General features: G+C 41.0%; 1 protein-coding gene across 11 annotated transcripts in view; it reads left to right on the plus strand.

Moving 5' to 3' along the window:
- Positions 1-15,322, plus strand: part of LOC144318164 (uncharacterized) — a 111,873-nt gene extending 96,551 nt beyond the window's left edge. For 10 of the 11 annotated variants that reach the window (XM_077904966.1, XM_077904975.1, XM_077904968.1 and 7 more), the window contains 3 exons: positions 11,907-12,525; positions 13,297-13,691; positions 15,218-15,322. In XM_077904966.1, the coding sequence (XP_077761092.1) occupies positions 11,907-12,023 (117 nt within the window). In that variant the 3' untranslated portion in view covers positions 12,024-12,525; positions 13,297-13,691; positions 15,218-15,322. Of the gene's footprint in view, positions 1-535; positions 3,350-11,906; positions 12,526-13,296; positions 13,692-15,217 lie in introns of those variants that run through there. The other variant, XM_077904948.1, reaches the window with a different exon arrangement.
- Positions 15,323-17,575: the final 2,253 nt, after the last annotated feature.

The raw sequence follows: 17,575 nt of genomic DNA on the forward strand, positions 1-17,575 counted from the left end.
CACTGGGGCACAACATTCGGTTTTATTACAACCCCAAGGGAAATTGGCAAACAAAACTTCATGGGTGCAAGGGGCCACGGGTACCAAACAATACTCATGGACTACCCGAAGAACTGTGGATTTTAGCACAGGCCGGGTATCCCACTCCTTCATGGTCATCCCTGAGTGTCCCTACCAGTTGTTAGGTAGGGATTTGCTCACCAAGATGGGGGCACAAATTTGCTTCCACCCCGAAGGGGCAAAAGTCCTAAACAAGAAGGGGCACTCTATTCAGGTGCTTGTCCTGAGTTTAGAAGACGAATATCATCTCTATCGTCTCCACCAAACGCCCTCAGCCCCAATGACTGACATTGACCCTTGGCTGCAGGAATTCCCCAAGCGTGGGCAGAAACTGGGCTGGTACCGACTGACCATATACATAGAACTAAAGCCGGGGGGCAGACCCTGTCAGGGTCCACCAATACCCCATGCCTCTCGACTCCCTAACCCAGACTGGGACCCGCCTCTGCATGACTGTCAAGAAATTTTGGCACAGGTGCACGGAATCAGAGCTGATCTCCAGGACCAGCCACTGGCGAATGGGGACGCCACCCGGTACACGGACGGCAGCAGTTTTGTCCGAGAAGCAGTCAGATATGCGGGGGCAGCTGTAACCACGGAGACGAAGACCGTCTGGGCAGAGCCACTGGCAGCTGGAACATCAGCTCAAGGGGCAGAACTGATTGCACTGGCCAAGGCGCTGACCATGGGGGAAGGTAAACGAATCAACATCTACACCAACAGCAGGTACGCCTTCACCACCGCTCACATCCACGGAGCCCTTTACAGAGAGAGAGAGGGCTTCTGACAGCAGAGGGAAAGACTGTTAAAAACCAAACGGAGATTCTTGAACTCCTGAGGGCCCTCTGACTGCCCAAGGCCCTAGCCATCATCCACTGTCCGGGGCACCAAAAGGCAGACATGCCAGTAGCCAGGGGAAACTGGCTGGCCGATTTAAAAGCAAAGGAGGCAGCCCTTTTGGTGACCCAGGTCTTAGCTACCACGCTACCCGATCCGGGGGCACCGACCCTGCGTGACACCCCCAACTATACTGATGCTGACTTACATTGGATCAAATGCTTGCCTATGACCCAGTGCTTGCATGGCTGGTGGAGGGCCGCAGACTCCAGCATCATCCTGCCAGAGGAACTGGGACGGTGAGTCCTATCCAAAATGCATCGGAGTACTCACATGGGAACAAGGAAGATGGAAGACCTCATACGACATGCAAAGATCACTATTAAAGACTCTTGAGCAAAGATCGAGCAGATTGTGGCGAGCTGCCATGCATGCCAGTTAACTAATGCCACCGCCCATGGATCTAACCCGGGCACCCAGCTCCGGGGGGACCACCCAGGAGCCTACTGGGAAGTGGACTTCACTGAGGTAAAACCTGGAAAATACGGATACAGGTATTTATTAGTGTTTGTAGATACTTTTTCAGGATGGACAGAGGCCCACCAAACATGAAATGGCACAGACCGTGACCAAGAAACTGCTGGAAGACATCTTACCGAGGTATGGTTTTCCTGTTAGAATTGGGTCAGACAACGGCCCAGGATTCATCTCTAAGGTAACACAGGGAGTGGCACTAGTACTTGGGGCAGATTGGAAATTACATTGTACATATAGGCCCCAGAGCTCAGGACAGGTAGAGAGGATGAACAGAACATTAAAGGAGACCTTAACTAAATTAGCCCTGGAGACTGGTGGGCCTGGGTGACTCTCCTCCCCTTCGCCCTATATAGGGTGAGGAACTCCCCATATAAGATGGGACTGACTCCCTACAAGATCATGTTTGGTCTTCCTCCACCTATTATCCCCAATTTAAAACCTGAGGTGCTTGCTGAATTTGATGATCACCAACTTCCTTTCTCCCTCCAGATGTTACAACGAACTCATGAGAAGGTGTGGCCTAAGCTGGGGGCCCTCTATGAGACTGGGCCACTCCCGGATCCCCATCGATATCGGCCAGGTGACTGGGTGTACGTGCGGAGATACCAACACCGGACACTTCAGCCTCGCTGGAAGGGACCTTACATCGTGATCCTGACCACTCCCACCGCTCTCAAGGTCGACGGGATTACTCCCTGGGTCCACTACACCCACATCCGGCCAGCTGACCCACAAGCCGTTCTCAAGGACTTTGTTCCAGAAAGGAAAAGCCAACCGAACAAGGACAATCCCCTAAAGCTAAGACTGCGCTGTTCTCACTTATTTCCCACCTGCGAGACTCCCTAGTCTGAGGTTGTCTTTCAAAATAGAAGGGGATTAGACTTCGTCTTCTTACAACAAAGGGTGGGGTGGGGATGGTTATGTGCTGCCTTAAACTAAGATGTTGCTTCTTCCCTGGAATGTAAATGGGAGCGAGAATAGCAACAAGGTTGGTTAGAATCCTGGTTTAATCATTCCCCCCGGCTCACTCTGAGAGCAACCTGGACCCATGATTGGGTCCTTCCTTAGGTTCCTCTGAGAGGGGGAAATGTGGAGGCCCAGAAAATTAAGGCCATTCCACTTTAAGTTCAGCGTTATCACAAGTACAGCCATCCCAGGCCCCTGTGAATAAGAGCTGAAGGTTACCTTACTTCAGTTACAGGAAGAAAACAATTTACAGCTTAAAGTCCTAGGAAGCCCCTATTAGAATGAGAACAGAGCCCAAGCCAGGGCAGGAAGCCCCTATTAGAATAAGAACAGAGCTCAATGCCCTTGAAGTCCCCATATCAAAATGTAAACAGAACTTGAGAAATTCCTCCACCCCTTCTGAAGATCCCCTAGACCAGCCTATAAAAAACTAAGCTGAAACCCACCTCGGGGTCCAAGTCCCTGCTCCGCTGTGTCGGGTATACTTGGACCCAAGCTCGAGCTTGTAAATAAACCCTTGTGTGTTTGAAAAAAAAAAAAAAAAAGTATGAAAGTTCCAATTACTCAACAGCCTTTTTTGGTGGTGTTGTTTTTTAATTTTAACAATTCTAGTGGGTATGTAATGGGATTTCATTATGGATATCCTTTGCATTTACCTGATGACATAAGACATTGAACATTTTTTTCTTGTATTTATTAACCATTTGTGGATCTTCCTTTTGAAATGTCTAAGTCTTTGTGCACTCAAAAAATTGGGTTGTCTTATTGTTATTGAGTTATAAGAGTTCTGTATAACATATATAAGGAAGTCATTTGTCTTATACAATTATGTGTATACATACACATATATACAAATATGTATACATGCACATACATACACATACACGCATGAATATTTACATGTATATTTTTTCTTCCAAAATATTGTTTGCCTGATTTTTTCCTTGATGGTGTCTTTTGTAAAGCAAAATATCTTAGTTTTGATGAATCTAATTTATCAATTTTTCTTACAATTACTACAATGTGTGTTCTAAAATTTTTTCCCTACCCCAAAATTGAAAAATATTCTCCACTGATTTTTTTCTAGAATCTATAGTTTTAGCTTTTACTCTGTCTCACAAATCCCAGCAACCTAAGCAGCCATGAGATTCTGTTTTCTGTGCATCATGAGACTTCTGCTCTTTATTTAGTCTTTACTTCTCTGTTCTATGATTTGGAAAGTGCCACCAAATTGAAAGCTAGGGAGAATGTGAAGTTTACCTCGTGCATTTCACCTCTTCCAAGCTGTCTGATGCCTACAGTCCAAAATATTTGCTCCACATTGTTTCCTCATGAGGGCAAATATAATACCTATAATTCTTTTGTGGCTGGAAGCAGAAGCCAATCTTTCCTTTTATTTCTTATTTTTTTAAGGAGTTATTTTATTTATTTTCAAAAGAGGGAGCAAGTGTGTGAGGAGGGGGGACAGAGGGAGAGGATCATCCCTGAGGGTGGATCTTGCTGTGGGGCTGGATGGAGCTGGATCTCCTGATGCTGAGATCATGACCTGAGCTGATAAATCAAGAGTCAGTAACTTAATGGGTTAACTCACGGTTAAGTGACTAACTGACCAAGTGCCCCTCCTTTTATTTTAAAAACACTTTTCAATTGATCTTTCAGTTGATCTTTATATACTCTCCATTTAATTTTGATACTCTAACTGTACTTGTATTTTTGTGAGTATCTTCATGGTTTCCCTTTGCCTCATGATAGGGGGATTGAGACGGCTGTACATAGTAATAGGAGGGCTCATTAAGACACACATTAATGGAAGAACTCACTGCTCCCTCCATATTGTTAATGTTTTTCCTTCATAATGCAAAAGGAATTGCTGGAACTTGGATTTCTATTAGAACTCCAAGTGAGAGTTGAAAGTGCTGGCCAAAAATATCAACTTGACAAATGTTAGCATATCCCCTGGGAGATTTGGAATCACTCATCCTCTTACCTTGTCCTTATTACTGCATGTTGACAATATTATTGTATAGATCATAGAATCAGCTCTGTTCCTCTACCCCTTCCCACCTGAATATCTTTGCCTCTCCACTGAGCCTTAAAATTCTCTGTGCTGCTACAAAAGCCTGCACAGGTAAAGACAGGATTTATAACACTAGAAAAGGTATATTGCATTGAATAGAAATCTCACTGAGGTATAAAAAAAACCCCAGATGATTTTAGGAGGGCAAGTTGCTGTGGAAAGGTTGGCCATGGGCTGAGGGTATTGTAGGGAGGTGGTGAAAGAGAAAAAGCAGAAAGTAAAGGGAGAGATGCTGTGATTAGCCAGGAAGAGCTTTGAGGATGTTATAGATTGGGTCCCTAGAGTTTGTTTTCTAGTGGTAAAGGAAGGAGTAGAAATAATTTGACAAACAGTCTTTCATATTGACCACTCATTTTTGGTGAATATGCTCAGACAACTGAACAAGGCTTGAGAGAGTATCAGTTACTTCTAAAAGTTGTGCTCTTGTTTGGCTAATATGGATTAAAAAAAATGTTATCAAAAGAAGTGATGCTCTGACTTACTACAGCAGATGGTGACAGTCCTGGGTCTCCTAGGACCCACCACCCTGTCAAGTCTGCCTGGAGTCTTTTTAAAAATCTGTGAATGACCAGGGCTCCGGGATGGCTCAGTTGGTTATGCATCTGACTCTTGGTTTTGGCTCAGATCATGTCTCAGGGTGGTGAGATTGAGCCTCATGTCGACCTCTGCCTCAGTGTGGAGTCTACTTTAGATTCTTTCTCCCTCTGCCTATATCCCTCCTTGCTCACTCTCTCACTCTCTCAAATAAATAAATAAAACCTTAAGAAAAAAAGATCTGTGAATGACCTCTAGCAAGTCAGCAGCAATAACTTTCAGAGTTAAACAAGGTGTACCCTGATTTAACTCATAAAGATAAATATATTTATTTTATTAATAATATCATATTAATACTAGATTAGTATATTTATTTTATTTATTTATCTATACTAAATCTTTACATTTATCAAGTTGTTTTCTCCTTAACAATATCTTTTTACCCTCCAGGCCTTTCCTCTTCAAACTAGACCTCAAAGCATCTTGAGTACACTTTAGTACAAGCAAAAGGAGAAAACAAAAGAGCTAATTTATTGGTTCTTGAGGTTCAAAGCTTGATCTGATTTTTTTTATAAATTTATTTTTTATTGGTGTTCAATTTGCCAACATATAGAATAACACTCAGTGCTCATCCCGTCAAGTGCCCACCTCAGTGCCCGTCACCCAGTCACCCCCACCCCCCACTCACCTCCCCTTCCACCACCCCTAGTTCGTTTCCCAGAGTTAGGAGTCACTCATGTTCTGTCTCCCTTTCTGATATTTCCCACTCATCTTTTCTCCTTTCCCCTTTATTCCCTTTCACTATTTTTTATATTCCCCAAATGAATGAGACCATATAATGTTTTTCCTTCTCTGATTGACTTATTTCACTCAGCATAATACCCTCCAGTTCCATCCACATCCAAGCAAATGGTGGGTATTTGTCGTTTCTAATGGCTGTGTAATATTCCATTGTATACATAGACCACATCTTCTTTATCCATTCATCTTTCGATGGACGCTGAGGCTCCTTCCACAGTTTGGCTATCGTGGACATTGCTGCTAGAAACATCGGGGTGCAGGTGTCCCGGCGTTTCATTGCATCTGTATCTTTGGGGTAAATCCCCAGCAGTGCAATTGGTGGGTCGTAGGGCAGATCTATTTTTAACTCTTTGAGGAACCTCCACACAGTTTTCCAGAGTGGCTGCACCTGTTCACATTCCCACCAACAGTGCAAGAGGGTTCCCCTTTCTCCAAATCCTCTCCAACATTTGTGGTTTCCTGTCTGGTTAATTTTCCCCATTCTCACTGGTGTGAGGTGGTATCTCATTGTGGTTTTGATGTGTATTTCCCTGATGGCCAGTGATGCAGAACATCTTCTCATGTGCTTGTTGGCCATGTCTATGTCTTCCTCTGTGAGATTTCTGTTCATGTCTTTTGCCCATTTCATGATTGGATTGTTTGTTTCTTTGCTGTTGAGTTTAATAAGTTCTTTATAGATCTTGGAAACTAGCCCTTTATCTGATAACATCATTTGCAAATATCTTCTCCCATTCTGTAGGTTGTCTTTGAGTTTTGTTGACTGTATCTTTTGCTGTGCAAAAGCTTCTTACCTTGATGAAGTCCCAATAGTTCATTTTTGCTTTTGTTTCTCTTGCCTTCATGGACGTATCTTGCAAGAAGTTACTGTGGCCAAGTTCAAAAACGGTGTTGCCTGTGTTCTCCTCTAGGATTTTGATGGAATCTTGTCTCACACTTAGATCTTTCATCCATTTTGAGTTTATCTTTGTGTATGGTGCAAGAGAGTAGTCTAGTTTCATTCTTCTGTATGTGGATGTCCAATTTTCCCAGCACCATTTATTGAAGAGACTGTCTTTTTTCCAGTGGGTAGTTTTTCCTCCTTTGTCGAATATTAGTTGACCATAAAGTTGAGGGTCCACTTCTGGATTCTCTATTCTGTTCCATTGATCTATGTGTCTGTTTTTGTGCCAGTACCACACTGTCTTGATGACCACAGCTTTGTAGTACAACCTGAAATCTGGCATTGTGATGCCCCCAGCTATGGTTTTCTTTTTTATTTTTATTTTTATTTTTTTTTATTTATTTTTATTTTTTTGGTTTTTTTTGGTTTTCTTTTTTAAAATTCCTCTGGCTATTCGGGGTCTTTTCTGATTCCACACAAATCTTAAAATAATTTGTTCCAACTCTCTGAAGAAAGTCCATGGTATTTTGATAGGGATTGCATTAAACGTGTAAATTGCCCTGAGTAGCATCGACATTTTCACAATATTAATTCTTCCAATCCAAAAGCATAGAGTATTTTTCCATCTCTTTGTGTCTTCCTCAATTTCTTTCAGAAGTGTCCTGTAGTTTTTAGGGTATAGATCCTTTACCTCTTTGGTTAGGTTTATTCCTAGGTATCTTATGCTTTTGGGTGCAATTGTAAATGGGATTGACTCCTTAATTTCTCTTTCTTCAGTCTCATTGTTAGTGTATAGAATGCCACTGACTTCTGGGCATTGATTTTGTATCCTGCCACACTGCCAATTGCTGTATGAGTTCTAGCAATCTTGGGGTGGAGTCTTTTGGGTTTTCTATGTAGATTATCATATCATCGGCAAAGAGGGAGAGTTTGACTTCTTCTTTGCCAATTTGAATGTCTTTTCTTTTTGTTGTCTGATTGCGAGGCTAGGACTTCTAGTACTATGTTGAATAGCAGTGGTGAGAGTGGACATCCCTGTCATGTTCCTGATCTTAGGGGAAAGGCTGCCAGTGCTTCCCCATTGAGAATGATATTTGCTGTGGACTTTTTGTAGATGGCTTTTAAGATGTTGAGGAATGTTTCCTCTATCCCTACACTCTGAAAATCAGATCAAGACAACATATAGATGGGACCTCAAAAAAAGCAGGACCCATCTATATGCTGTCTTGATCTGATTTTTGAGATCCTGAGTTTTTGAGCCATGAAGTCTAAGTTCTGAATGAGTCTTGGAAACATTTTTCTTTCTGGGGAAAGTCACTTACCCTCTGTATCCCCAGCCTTCTATAAGAAGATAAAGATTATCAGGGATGGGGATGGAGAAGGTCAGAGAAAGAATAATGAGAGTTAGATGCCCATAGGATCCCCCACAAATGAGCCCCAGGTTCTGCTCCACCCTGTCTGGGTCCTGATGAGTTGGGGACCAGAGAGATCTGAGAACAGAGAGGACCTATGTTATCATCTTTGTTGGTAGTTTCTAGTTTCTTAAAATGGCAAAGGTCAATATTTAGTTTTCACCAAGTAACAACATGACTGTAATATAAATATATAGTGAGCATATGAGAAAAAATGAATTTTTAACTTTTAGTGAAGGAACCAGTTGGATAGTAAATAAAGCTAGTTCAAGGAAAGTATAAGAATGTGATCTGTAAATGAATAATGCGATCTTATAGGGCAAAACAGTTGTAAGTTTTGGGGTTACTTGATTTGTGAATAGAAATAATTTGCAAGTTTATTGGACAGAGATAATATGGAACTTAACAATTTCCTGTAAGAGTCAGGCCCTTCCTTAATAGTAAGTAGTGAGACAAAGTTACTTCTCTTTAAATGATGAATTCTCAAAAAAAAAAAAAAAAAAGGTGAATTCTCAATTGAGGGGTGGTATTTACTGCATTTTGGAAGGTGAAAATTGGTTCTTGGTGGGTGAAAAAAAATACTTAGGTATTACAGTGATATATGACCCTCCAAAGCTCAATCCTACCTGGAAAATCTTATTCCTGATTATTTACTTTTTCTTATTAGGGGTAAATTACACCAATTAGTCAACTAATTGATTATTAATTAAATTAAATTAGCTTATATTAATTAATTAAAATTAAACTGGAATGTAAGTAACTTTTTCTCTTTGGGGAAGGGATGACGATAAAAGGTGAGAGCATCAGATGACCCTATAAGAGGGCTTCACAATTAATTTTAAGGAACACTAATTAAGCCATGTTTTCATCTTATTTTCAAGTTGTGGATAATTTTTCTTGAACTAAGAGAGCCATAGAGTAGAAATAGCTGTGTGGGACATCTAGACAGAGTGGGCCAGTAGTATCTAGCTTCAGAATCTCTGGAAAGATATGAGAACAGAACTGTATCTTCTGGGAGATCCAGAGACCCCAGGATTGAGCTGATTGTCAGCCAAGGTGGAGTGGGAGCTGGAAGTGAGGGATGTAGTGACAGCAACCACATTCAGGTGCTAGAGGAGACAGAGCATGTTGGTGACATACACAGTGCCCCAGCATTCTCACATCCTTTTGAACTATTCTGCACCCAAGTACAGTGGCTCTGAGTTGAACCTGATTGTGTTTCCATCAGCCAGCACAACAGAAATAAAGCTCAGGTGAAGGAAAACATATCACATGTCTTATACTCCCACATTTGTGGCATGAGATTTTGTTTACCATATGTGCTTGTGAAGAAAAGGAGGAGAGGAAAACCCAGTAATGTGGTGGGGACAGAGGGCTGGATTCCTTTATACCTCTTGAGAACCCAAAATAGCCACTGAGTAGAGCAATAGAAGAGCCTACACAAGATTTTCCCGTGATAATTCTTATATGTGCTGTGGCTGTAGGTGCATAGGGATTGTTAATTTCTCCAATCAAAAGAAAAAAATTTCAGTATTGAATTAACAGAAATGGTGGTCTTTCTCCAGAAAGTTCTACTGGCTGACTTCCCTTTTGCCTGTTTTGGTATCTTTCCAGGTGGTAAAAATCTGGTTGGAATTTAACTGTTCAGCATTTTCCTCCCTGAGCTGCTTATATCTCAGAATAAGAGCCCTGAGCACTGTGAAGTGAAGCTCCCATGAATAATTCTGGCAAAATTTTACTGCCAAATAGGATAGTCAACCAACTCTGCATAGACAAGAATAATGGCCCAGCCTGTGTCAGTCTTGCTTGCCCCCAGGATGTTCTCTTGGAGCCTTTGTAGTGTCGCATTATAACTTTCAGAAAGTTGAAAATCTCTCATAGAAATACAGATTGAGCTTGTGTCATAGATTTCTTCCACTCATTAATAAGGAAGCCAGTAAAGTTGGCTCACGGAAGATTTGAAGGACTGAGTATTTATTTACAAACATTTAAACAAATGTTAGAATAAATTGCTAGGTTAGATATAAAATGCATTGATGCTCTATAGGGCAAATAAAGGCCATTGTTTTATGGGTTATGTTATGTACTAGAAAGAAATCATTAGTGTTTCTCCTGGATAGAAGTCTCCGTTATGAAACTTCACAGAATCAAATTAGTGGACAGCAAAGTCAAACACAGGTATGTTCTCCTAGATAATTGAATAATCTTTTGGTGGGCTTGTTAAGGCATGCCTCAGTATGACATTGAAAGGACATGACTCCTCTTGGCTTTATCTTTAAATTTTGGCTGATATATCTGATTAGCAGCTCTTTGAAGTACTAGTGACAGTTTCTAGAAGTTACTCCTGAGCTCTAAGTGCTGTTAAATCAGTGCTTTGGACATGAAACTATGTATATACACACACATATATATACACACACTGTAATTATATACATTACTATATTTCATACCATATATATACACCATAATTATATATACCATACATATATATATACATACCATATATATATCATATACACAATATCATACATATATATATCATGTATATCATAATTGAACAAAATCAACAGTATGTTGCAGGAGGGCTCTGGCTTAGGGAAGAGGAGGGGACCAATTGGGAGGTGCAGGGAATTAATGCTATTTTGTGTCATTGAGCTTCATGTAATTATTTACTTTAGGCTCAAAAAGAATTTTGGATCAGTTCAGGTTAAAAAAGGAAAGCAAAGTGAAGAAACTGGTTGCTTGAATTCTCGTTCAGCCACTGAGTAAATGCATGACTTGGGCAAGTCACATCAGATTGCCAGAGGTGGCAGCTGTCTCCAAGGATGGCCCCCAGTGAACTCTGCCTCTATTTTAACACCCTTGTGTAGTCTCCTTGCAGCCTGACGGGGACTGACCCCATGCCTCCATTTTAACCTGTAGAATGTGGGAGAAGTGACACTGTCTAAAGCCTTGACAGAAAATCTCACCATCTCTGCTTTTGTGGTTTGGAAGCCAGTCTGCATGTAAGAAGTCTGTCCTGCTGGAGTGAGTGAGAGGGTGGTGGGTGAGGGGTCACATGAAGAGTGAGGTGTCATGGAGGAGCTCTGAGGTACTGGACATGGGAGTGCTGACAACATCTTGGACACTAGAGCCCATTCAAGTCTCAGAGGACCCCAGGCTCATTCATCATATGACAGCAACCACATGAGAGAACCCAAGTGAGTTCCACAGAAGTGCCCAGCTGAGTGCCTCAACCCACAGAATTGTGAGAGATATTAAATTGTCATAATTCACTAAGTTTTCAGTTGTCTTGTTTCATAGCAGTAGATAAGCAAGGTACTCTTCCCCCACAAAGGACTTGTAATATTCCCTTTCAGCTCAACTATTTCTTGATTCTTCCTTTGATGGACAAGGGCGTATGGTGTCTGAACCCCATGATCACAGGCACTCAACGTTCATTTGAGTAGTGGAAGTATTTAGTTAAACTTGAAAGAAGTGGTAACACTAGTTTGTGGAAAACAAAATGAGGAATTTTACTAAGTTTCGCTTTACCCAAAAGGAAAATTGCAGCCCAGCTACATTTACCATGTGTGCTAAATACCATATTACATTTTTCTCATGTTTCCTGGCTTGAGTTTTTTGTGTCACTCAAGCCTTTGTTCAAACACCATCTCCTCACAGAGCTCTTCTCTCACTCCCCCATCTGAAGTAGCACCCCACCACTCCGTATGCCCTTACTGTGCTTTATTTTGCTTCATAGCTGTTTTCTACCCAACATGACAGAACAATTCAAAATTTTTTGTTGTTTATCTCTCCCTAGCATGTTAGTTTCCTGAGGACAAGGACTTGGTCTCTCCTGCTCATGTGGTATCTTCAGCACCTGCCAGTCAAAGAATATTTGTTGGAAAAGAAAGGCTGCAAATATGAAGGACCCTGAGGTGTCCCAAGTGGAAAATCTGGTGATGTCCTGAAAGCAAGATAGAGGGATCCCTGGGTGGCGCAGCGGTTTGGCGCCTGCCTTTGGCCCAGGGCGTGATCCTGGAGATCCGGGATCGAATCCCACGTCAGGCTCCCGGTGCATGGAGCCTGCTTCTCCCTCTGCCTGTGTCTCTGCCTCTCTCTCTCTCACTGTGTGCCTATCATGAATAAATAAAAATTAAAAAAAAAAAAAAAAAAAAAAAAAAAGCAAGATAGAGCCGGTATTTGGCTGCACTAACTGAGGTGCCAGGAGAGAAAAAAATCTTTTTTTCTGCCCAGAACAAATACAACAGGGAAGAAATGCCAAGATGCTAGGGACATGCAGAAGAATTTGGGGATAAGTGTCAATGATGGTGCTAAATGCCTTGCAAACAAGCAGACAGCCATTTAAAAAAATCTAGATGTCATTGCCAAGCAAAGACAGACATCAGGATGGAGTTGAGCGTCATGAGAAAAGTGAGGTAAGTTTAATTGTAATGATGGAAATTCATTTAAAAGAAGCCATGGACGCACAATTTCTTGAGCTATTGTAAAGTTGCACAAATCACTGGAGAAGATGCCTCAGGGGAGAATTTTGAGCAATACTTGGTGACAGAAGGGACACCCCAGATGACCAGATAGGTCTTTTCCCTGAAGGTCTGTGTGGATGGTTTTATGGCCACATAGCTGGGAACTCAGAACAAATCTGAAAATGGAAGAATCCTTTGAGGTTGAGATTTATGAGAGCAACAAAAATATTTGTCTTCTAAGGAAACCTGGTAGAAAAACGAGGTTTACAGGATTTTAAACAGAAGTGTGCTTTATTTTAAAAAATTACAATAATCTCATGATTGTTTTAAAATATTTTGCCAATCTTAAAATAAAACATACCTCCATAAGTCTTGTCTGCAGAGTAATTTCTGGATTTAGAAGAACTAACCTTTGAAAATATGTAATTCAATGTAAAATAAAACTAAGCTGTCTTTCCTTTGAATTATTTAGAATAGTGAATTTTAGTATTTACTGGTGTTGTATATACTGCAGATTTTCAAGCCCCCCAACCTTATATCAATAAAGAAACATCAGTATCAAATGCAGCCTGAGGTGTGGCTCTTGGATTTTCTTAGAAAATTCTAAAACATCTAACCTCAAGCTGTTTCTCTCTGTCCTCTGCTTGTTCTGTGTTTGTGATTCAGTTTATGTTTTATGAGCCATCTGCAGATCCCATGGTGCCTGGTTGTGTTTCTTTTTAGACTTTGCTTGAAATCCAGGAGAGAGGAAGGAGAGGATTTCATCAGACACTGAAATTGAGACTGCTTCGTATCACAGGGATCTAAGAAATGAGAATGGAAGGTCACACAACTGCACACAAGCAGAATAGCTGTTGCAAAAGAGACACAAATACAAGAATCATCTGCTCAGTGTGCAACATTTTAAATCTGAGAGTGGCTTCAAAAATCATCCAGTCTCCATTCTGATAGCTAGTTACAAAGACAGAAATAATAATAACAGGTTTTGGAAGGAAGCTTTTTAAATGGATCTAACATTATAAATAAGGACTTTAAGTCTCATAGAAGTGGAGCAGCTTGTCTAATGATCCAGAATGAATTCATGGTAGAATTTGGACAAAGGACTGAATAACATCCAGGTAACACTTAAGAAAATATTTTGGCACAAGGAAATCCTGGGCAATCTTTATGTCATGGTCTTACATGTTTCTGTAGGTTGTTTTGCCTAACTGCAAAATGTTTTGTTTTGTTTTAGAGGGAGGAGGGGAGGGGCTGAGGGAGAGGGATAAAGAATCTTAAGTAGGCATCACACCCAGCACAGAACCCAGTACACAGGGCTTTATCTCAGTCCTGAGATCATGACCTGAGCTGAAATCAGGAGCAGGACACTTACCCTACTCAGCCACCTAAGCGCCCTTGCAAAATGTTTTATACAAAGAAACATTTAGGGCTTTCAACCTATTAGAATTTTTTTACTCTGAGACCAGATAATAGATATAAAGGAACCTCTGTGCATATGGAAATGACACTATTTTGTGACAACAACAAAAAAATCAGTTCTCTATCTTATGTGATCAGCATATCGCTTTTCTTCCTATAGGAACTACTTTTCATCTATTTTTTCTGGTCCTTATACCCATATTTCCATATAATATGGTATTTTATAGAAATAACAGGCTAATTCTCATTAATTTTGGACATTATTTATTAACTTCCAATTGGCAATTGAGGACTTAACTCATTCAAATGTTACTTATGCTAGATTCATCAATTGCATTTCTCAACCCCTGGTGAGTGGGAGGACTTGGCATCAGATTTACCAAATTTGAAAAATCAGCAAAATTCTTAAAACCATATCTGCCCCACTGCCATGTGCACAGATCGGAATCCTTTACAGATGTAAAAGTCATTTATAACCCAAATCTTTTGAGTTATGCATTATTATTCTTATTTTCCAAAGTCCTGTAATGAGGCTTAATGAACTAAGTTCAAGGTTATATTACATGTAATTGCCAAAGCCAGGATTCAAACTCCGATCTTTTTGATTCCAGAGCCCAACCTTTTCTGAGTGTTTCATACTGTTCCTGAAAGAAAGTTTCCCTGAAACAAAACTCCCTTGGTATTTGTTGAGCATCACCAGGTGCTATGGTTGTTGCTACCCTCTTGCATGGGAAACTTTGGGAAAGAGAAGAGACATCTGCAGGGTTTGAGGAGAAATAGTGTCATCTTAATAATTCATTGCAAGAACAGGCGTGAGTAAACTAGAGATAGGCACCTGGCATTGGATGATAGGAAAAAGAGGCCAGATTTCCAAGTTAATTTTGTGAGAAAAAAGGACAAAGCTGAGTCAGGGAGATAGCAAATCTCAAGCACTTGTACCCAGGCTGGTTGATTCTCTCTGAAAGATCCTTTGATCTCCTGGGCTTGGGCTACTAAGAGAGGTCTCGTCAACATAGGCTTGTATTGTATCTGTGGTTGGCTTCTATCTTCAGTACCAAGTAGGAGAGGTGCTATGGTGTGCTGCAATACTGCTGAATGTAATTGGAAAAATGAAAGTGATTTTGACTCTTCCCTTCTTTCCTAGACTGGGGAGGAAGATGGCTCTTGCCTAAGAACATGATTGCATTTTTTTTGTTTTGTTTTGTTTTGTTTTGTTTTGTTTTAGATCAATAGCCACGTGAGTATCAGCCTGAACAGAACCACCGTGCTAAGCCACGCCCAATGACCCACAGAGACTGTGAAATAATAATGTTTATTGTCTTAATGTGGTAAGTTTTGGAATAATTTGTCACAGAGCAATAGATTAAGATACTCTATATCAACTTCCTCTGTATCAGGAGAGGTTTTTCTTATTCTTTGTTTTTTTTTATAAATTTATTTTTTATTGGTGTTCAATTTGCCAACATATAGAATAACATCCAGTGCTCATCCCCTCAGTGCCCGTCACCCAGTCACCCCCACCCCCCACTCACCTCCCCTTCCACCACCCCTAGTTCGTTTCCCAGAGTTAGGAGTCACTCATGTTCTGTCTCCCTTTCTGATATTTCCCACTCATCTTTTCTCCTTTCCCCTTTATTCCCTTTCACTATTTTTTATATTCCCCAAATGAATGAGACCATATAATGTTTGTCCTTCTCTGATTGACTTATTTCACTCAGCATAATACCCTCCCTCCAGTTCCATCCACGTCGAAGCAAATGGTCGGTATTTGTCATTTCTTTTTTTTTTTTTTAATTTTTATTTATTTATGATAGGCACACAGTGAGAGAGAGAGAGGCAGAGACACAGGCAGAGGGAGAAGCAGGCTCCATGCACCGGGAGCCCGACGTGGTATTTGATCCTGGGTCTCCAGGATCGCGCCCTGGGCCAAAGGCATGCGTTAAACCTCTGCGCCACCCAGGGATCCCGGTATTTGTCATTTCTAATGGCTGAGTAATATTCCATTGTGTACATAGACCACATCTTCTTTATCCATTCATCTTTCGATGGACACCGAGGCTCCTTCCACAGTTTGGCTATCGTGGACATTGCTGCTATAAACATCGGGGTGCAGGTGTCCCGGCATTTCATTGCATCTGTATCTTTGGGGTAAATCCCCAGCAGTGCAATTGGTGGGTCGTAGGGCAGATCTATTTTTAACTCTTTGAGGAACCTCCACACAGTTTTCCAGAGTGGCTGCACCTGTTCACATTCCCACCAACAGTGCAAGAGGGTTCCCCTTTCTCCAAATCCTCTCCAACATTTGTGGTTTCCTGTCTGGTTAATTTTCCCCATTCTCACTGGTGTGAAGTGGTATCTCATTGTGGTTTTGATGTGTATTTCCCTGATGGCCAGTGATGCAGAACATCTTCTCATGTGCTTGTTGGCCATGTCTATGTCTTCCTCTGTGAGATTTCTGTTCATGTCTTTTGCCCATTTCATGATTGGATTGTTTGTTTCTTTGCTGTTGAGTTTAATAAGTTCTTTATAGATCTTGGAAACTAGCCCTTTATCTGATAACATCATTTGCAAATATCTTCTCCCATTCTGTAGGTTGTCTTTGAGTTTTGTTGACTGTATCTTTTGCTGTGCAAAAGCTTCTTACCTTGATGAAGTCCCAATAGTTCATTTTTGCTTTTGTTTCTCTTGCCTTCATGGACGTATCTTGCAAGAAGTTACTGTGGCCAAGTTCAAAAACGGTGTTGCCTGTGTTCTCCTCTAGGATTTTGATGGAATCTTGTCTCACATTTAGATCTTTCATCCATTTTGAGTTTATCTTTGTGTATGGTGCAAGAGAGTAGTCTAGTTTCATTCTTCTGCATGTGGATGTCCAATTTTCCCAGCACCATTTATTGAAGAGACTGTCTTTTTTCCAGTGGGTAGTTTTTCCTCCTTTGTCGAATATTAGTTGACCATAAAGTTGAGGGTCCACTTCTGGATTCTCTATTCTGTTCCATTGATCTATGTGTCTGTTTTTGTGCCAGTACCACACTGTCTTGATGACCACAGCTTTGTAGTACAACCTGAAATCTGGCATTGTGATGCCCCCAGCTATGGTTTTCTTTTTTAAAATTACTCTGGCTATTCGGGGTCTTTTCTGATTCCACACAAATCTTAAAATAATTTGTTCTAACTCTCTGAAGAAAGTCCATGGTATTTTGATAGGGATTGCATTAAACGTGTAAATTGCCCTGGGTATCATCGACATTTTCACAATATTAATTCTTCCAATCCACGAGCATAGAGTATTTTTCCATCTCTTTGTGTCTTCCTCAATTTCTTTCAGAAGTGTCCTGTAGTTTTTAGGGTATAGATCCTTTACCTCTTTGGTTAGGTTTATTCCTAGGTATCTTATGCTTTGGGGTGCAATTGTAAATGGGATTGACTCCTTAATTTCTCTTTCTTCAGTCTCATTGTTAGTGTATAGAATGCCACTGACTTCTGGGCATTGATTTTGTATCCTGCCACATTGCCAATTGCTGTATGAGTTCTAGCAATCTTGGGGTGGAGCCTTTTGGGTTTTCTATGTGGAGTATCATATCAT

This window comes from Canis aureus, chromosome 1 (genome assembly GCF_053574225.1).
Source record: "Canis aureus isolate CA01 chromosome 1, VMU_Caureus_v.1.0, whole genome shotgun sequence".
Classification (NCBI taxonomy): domain Eukaryota; kingdom Metazoa; phylum Chordata; class Mammalia; order Carnivora; family Canidae; genus Canis; species Canis aureus.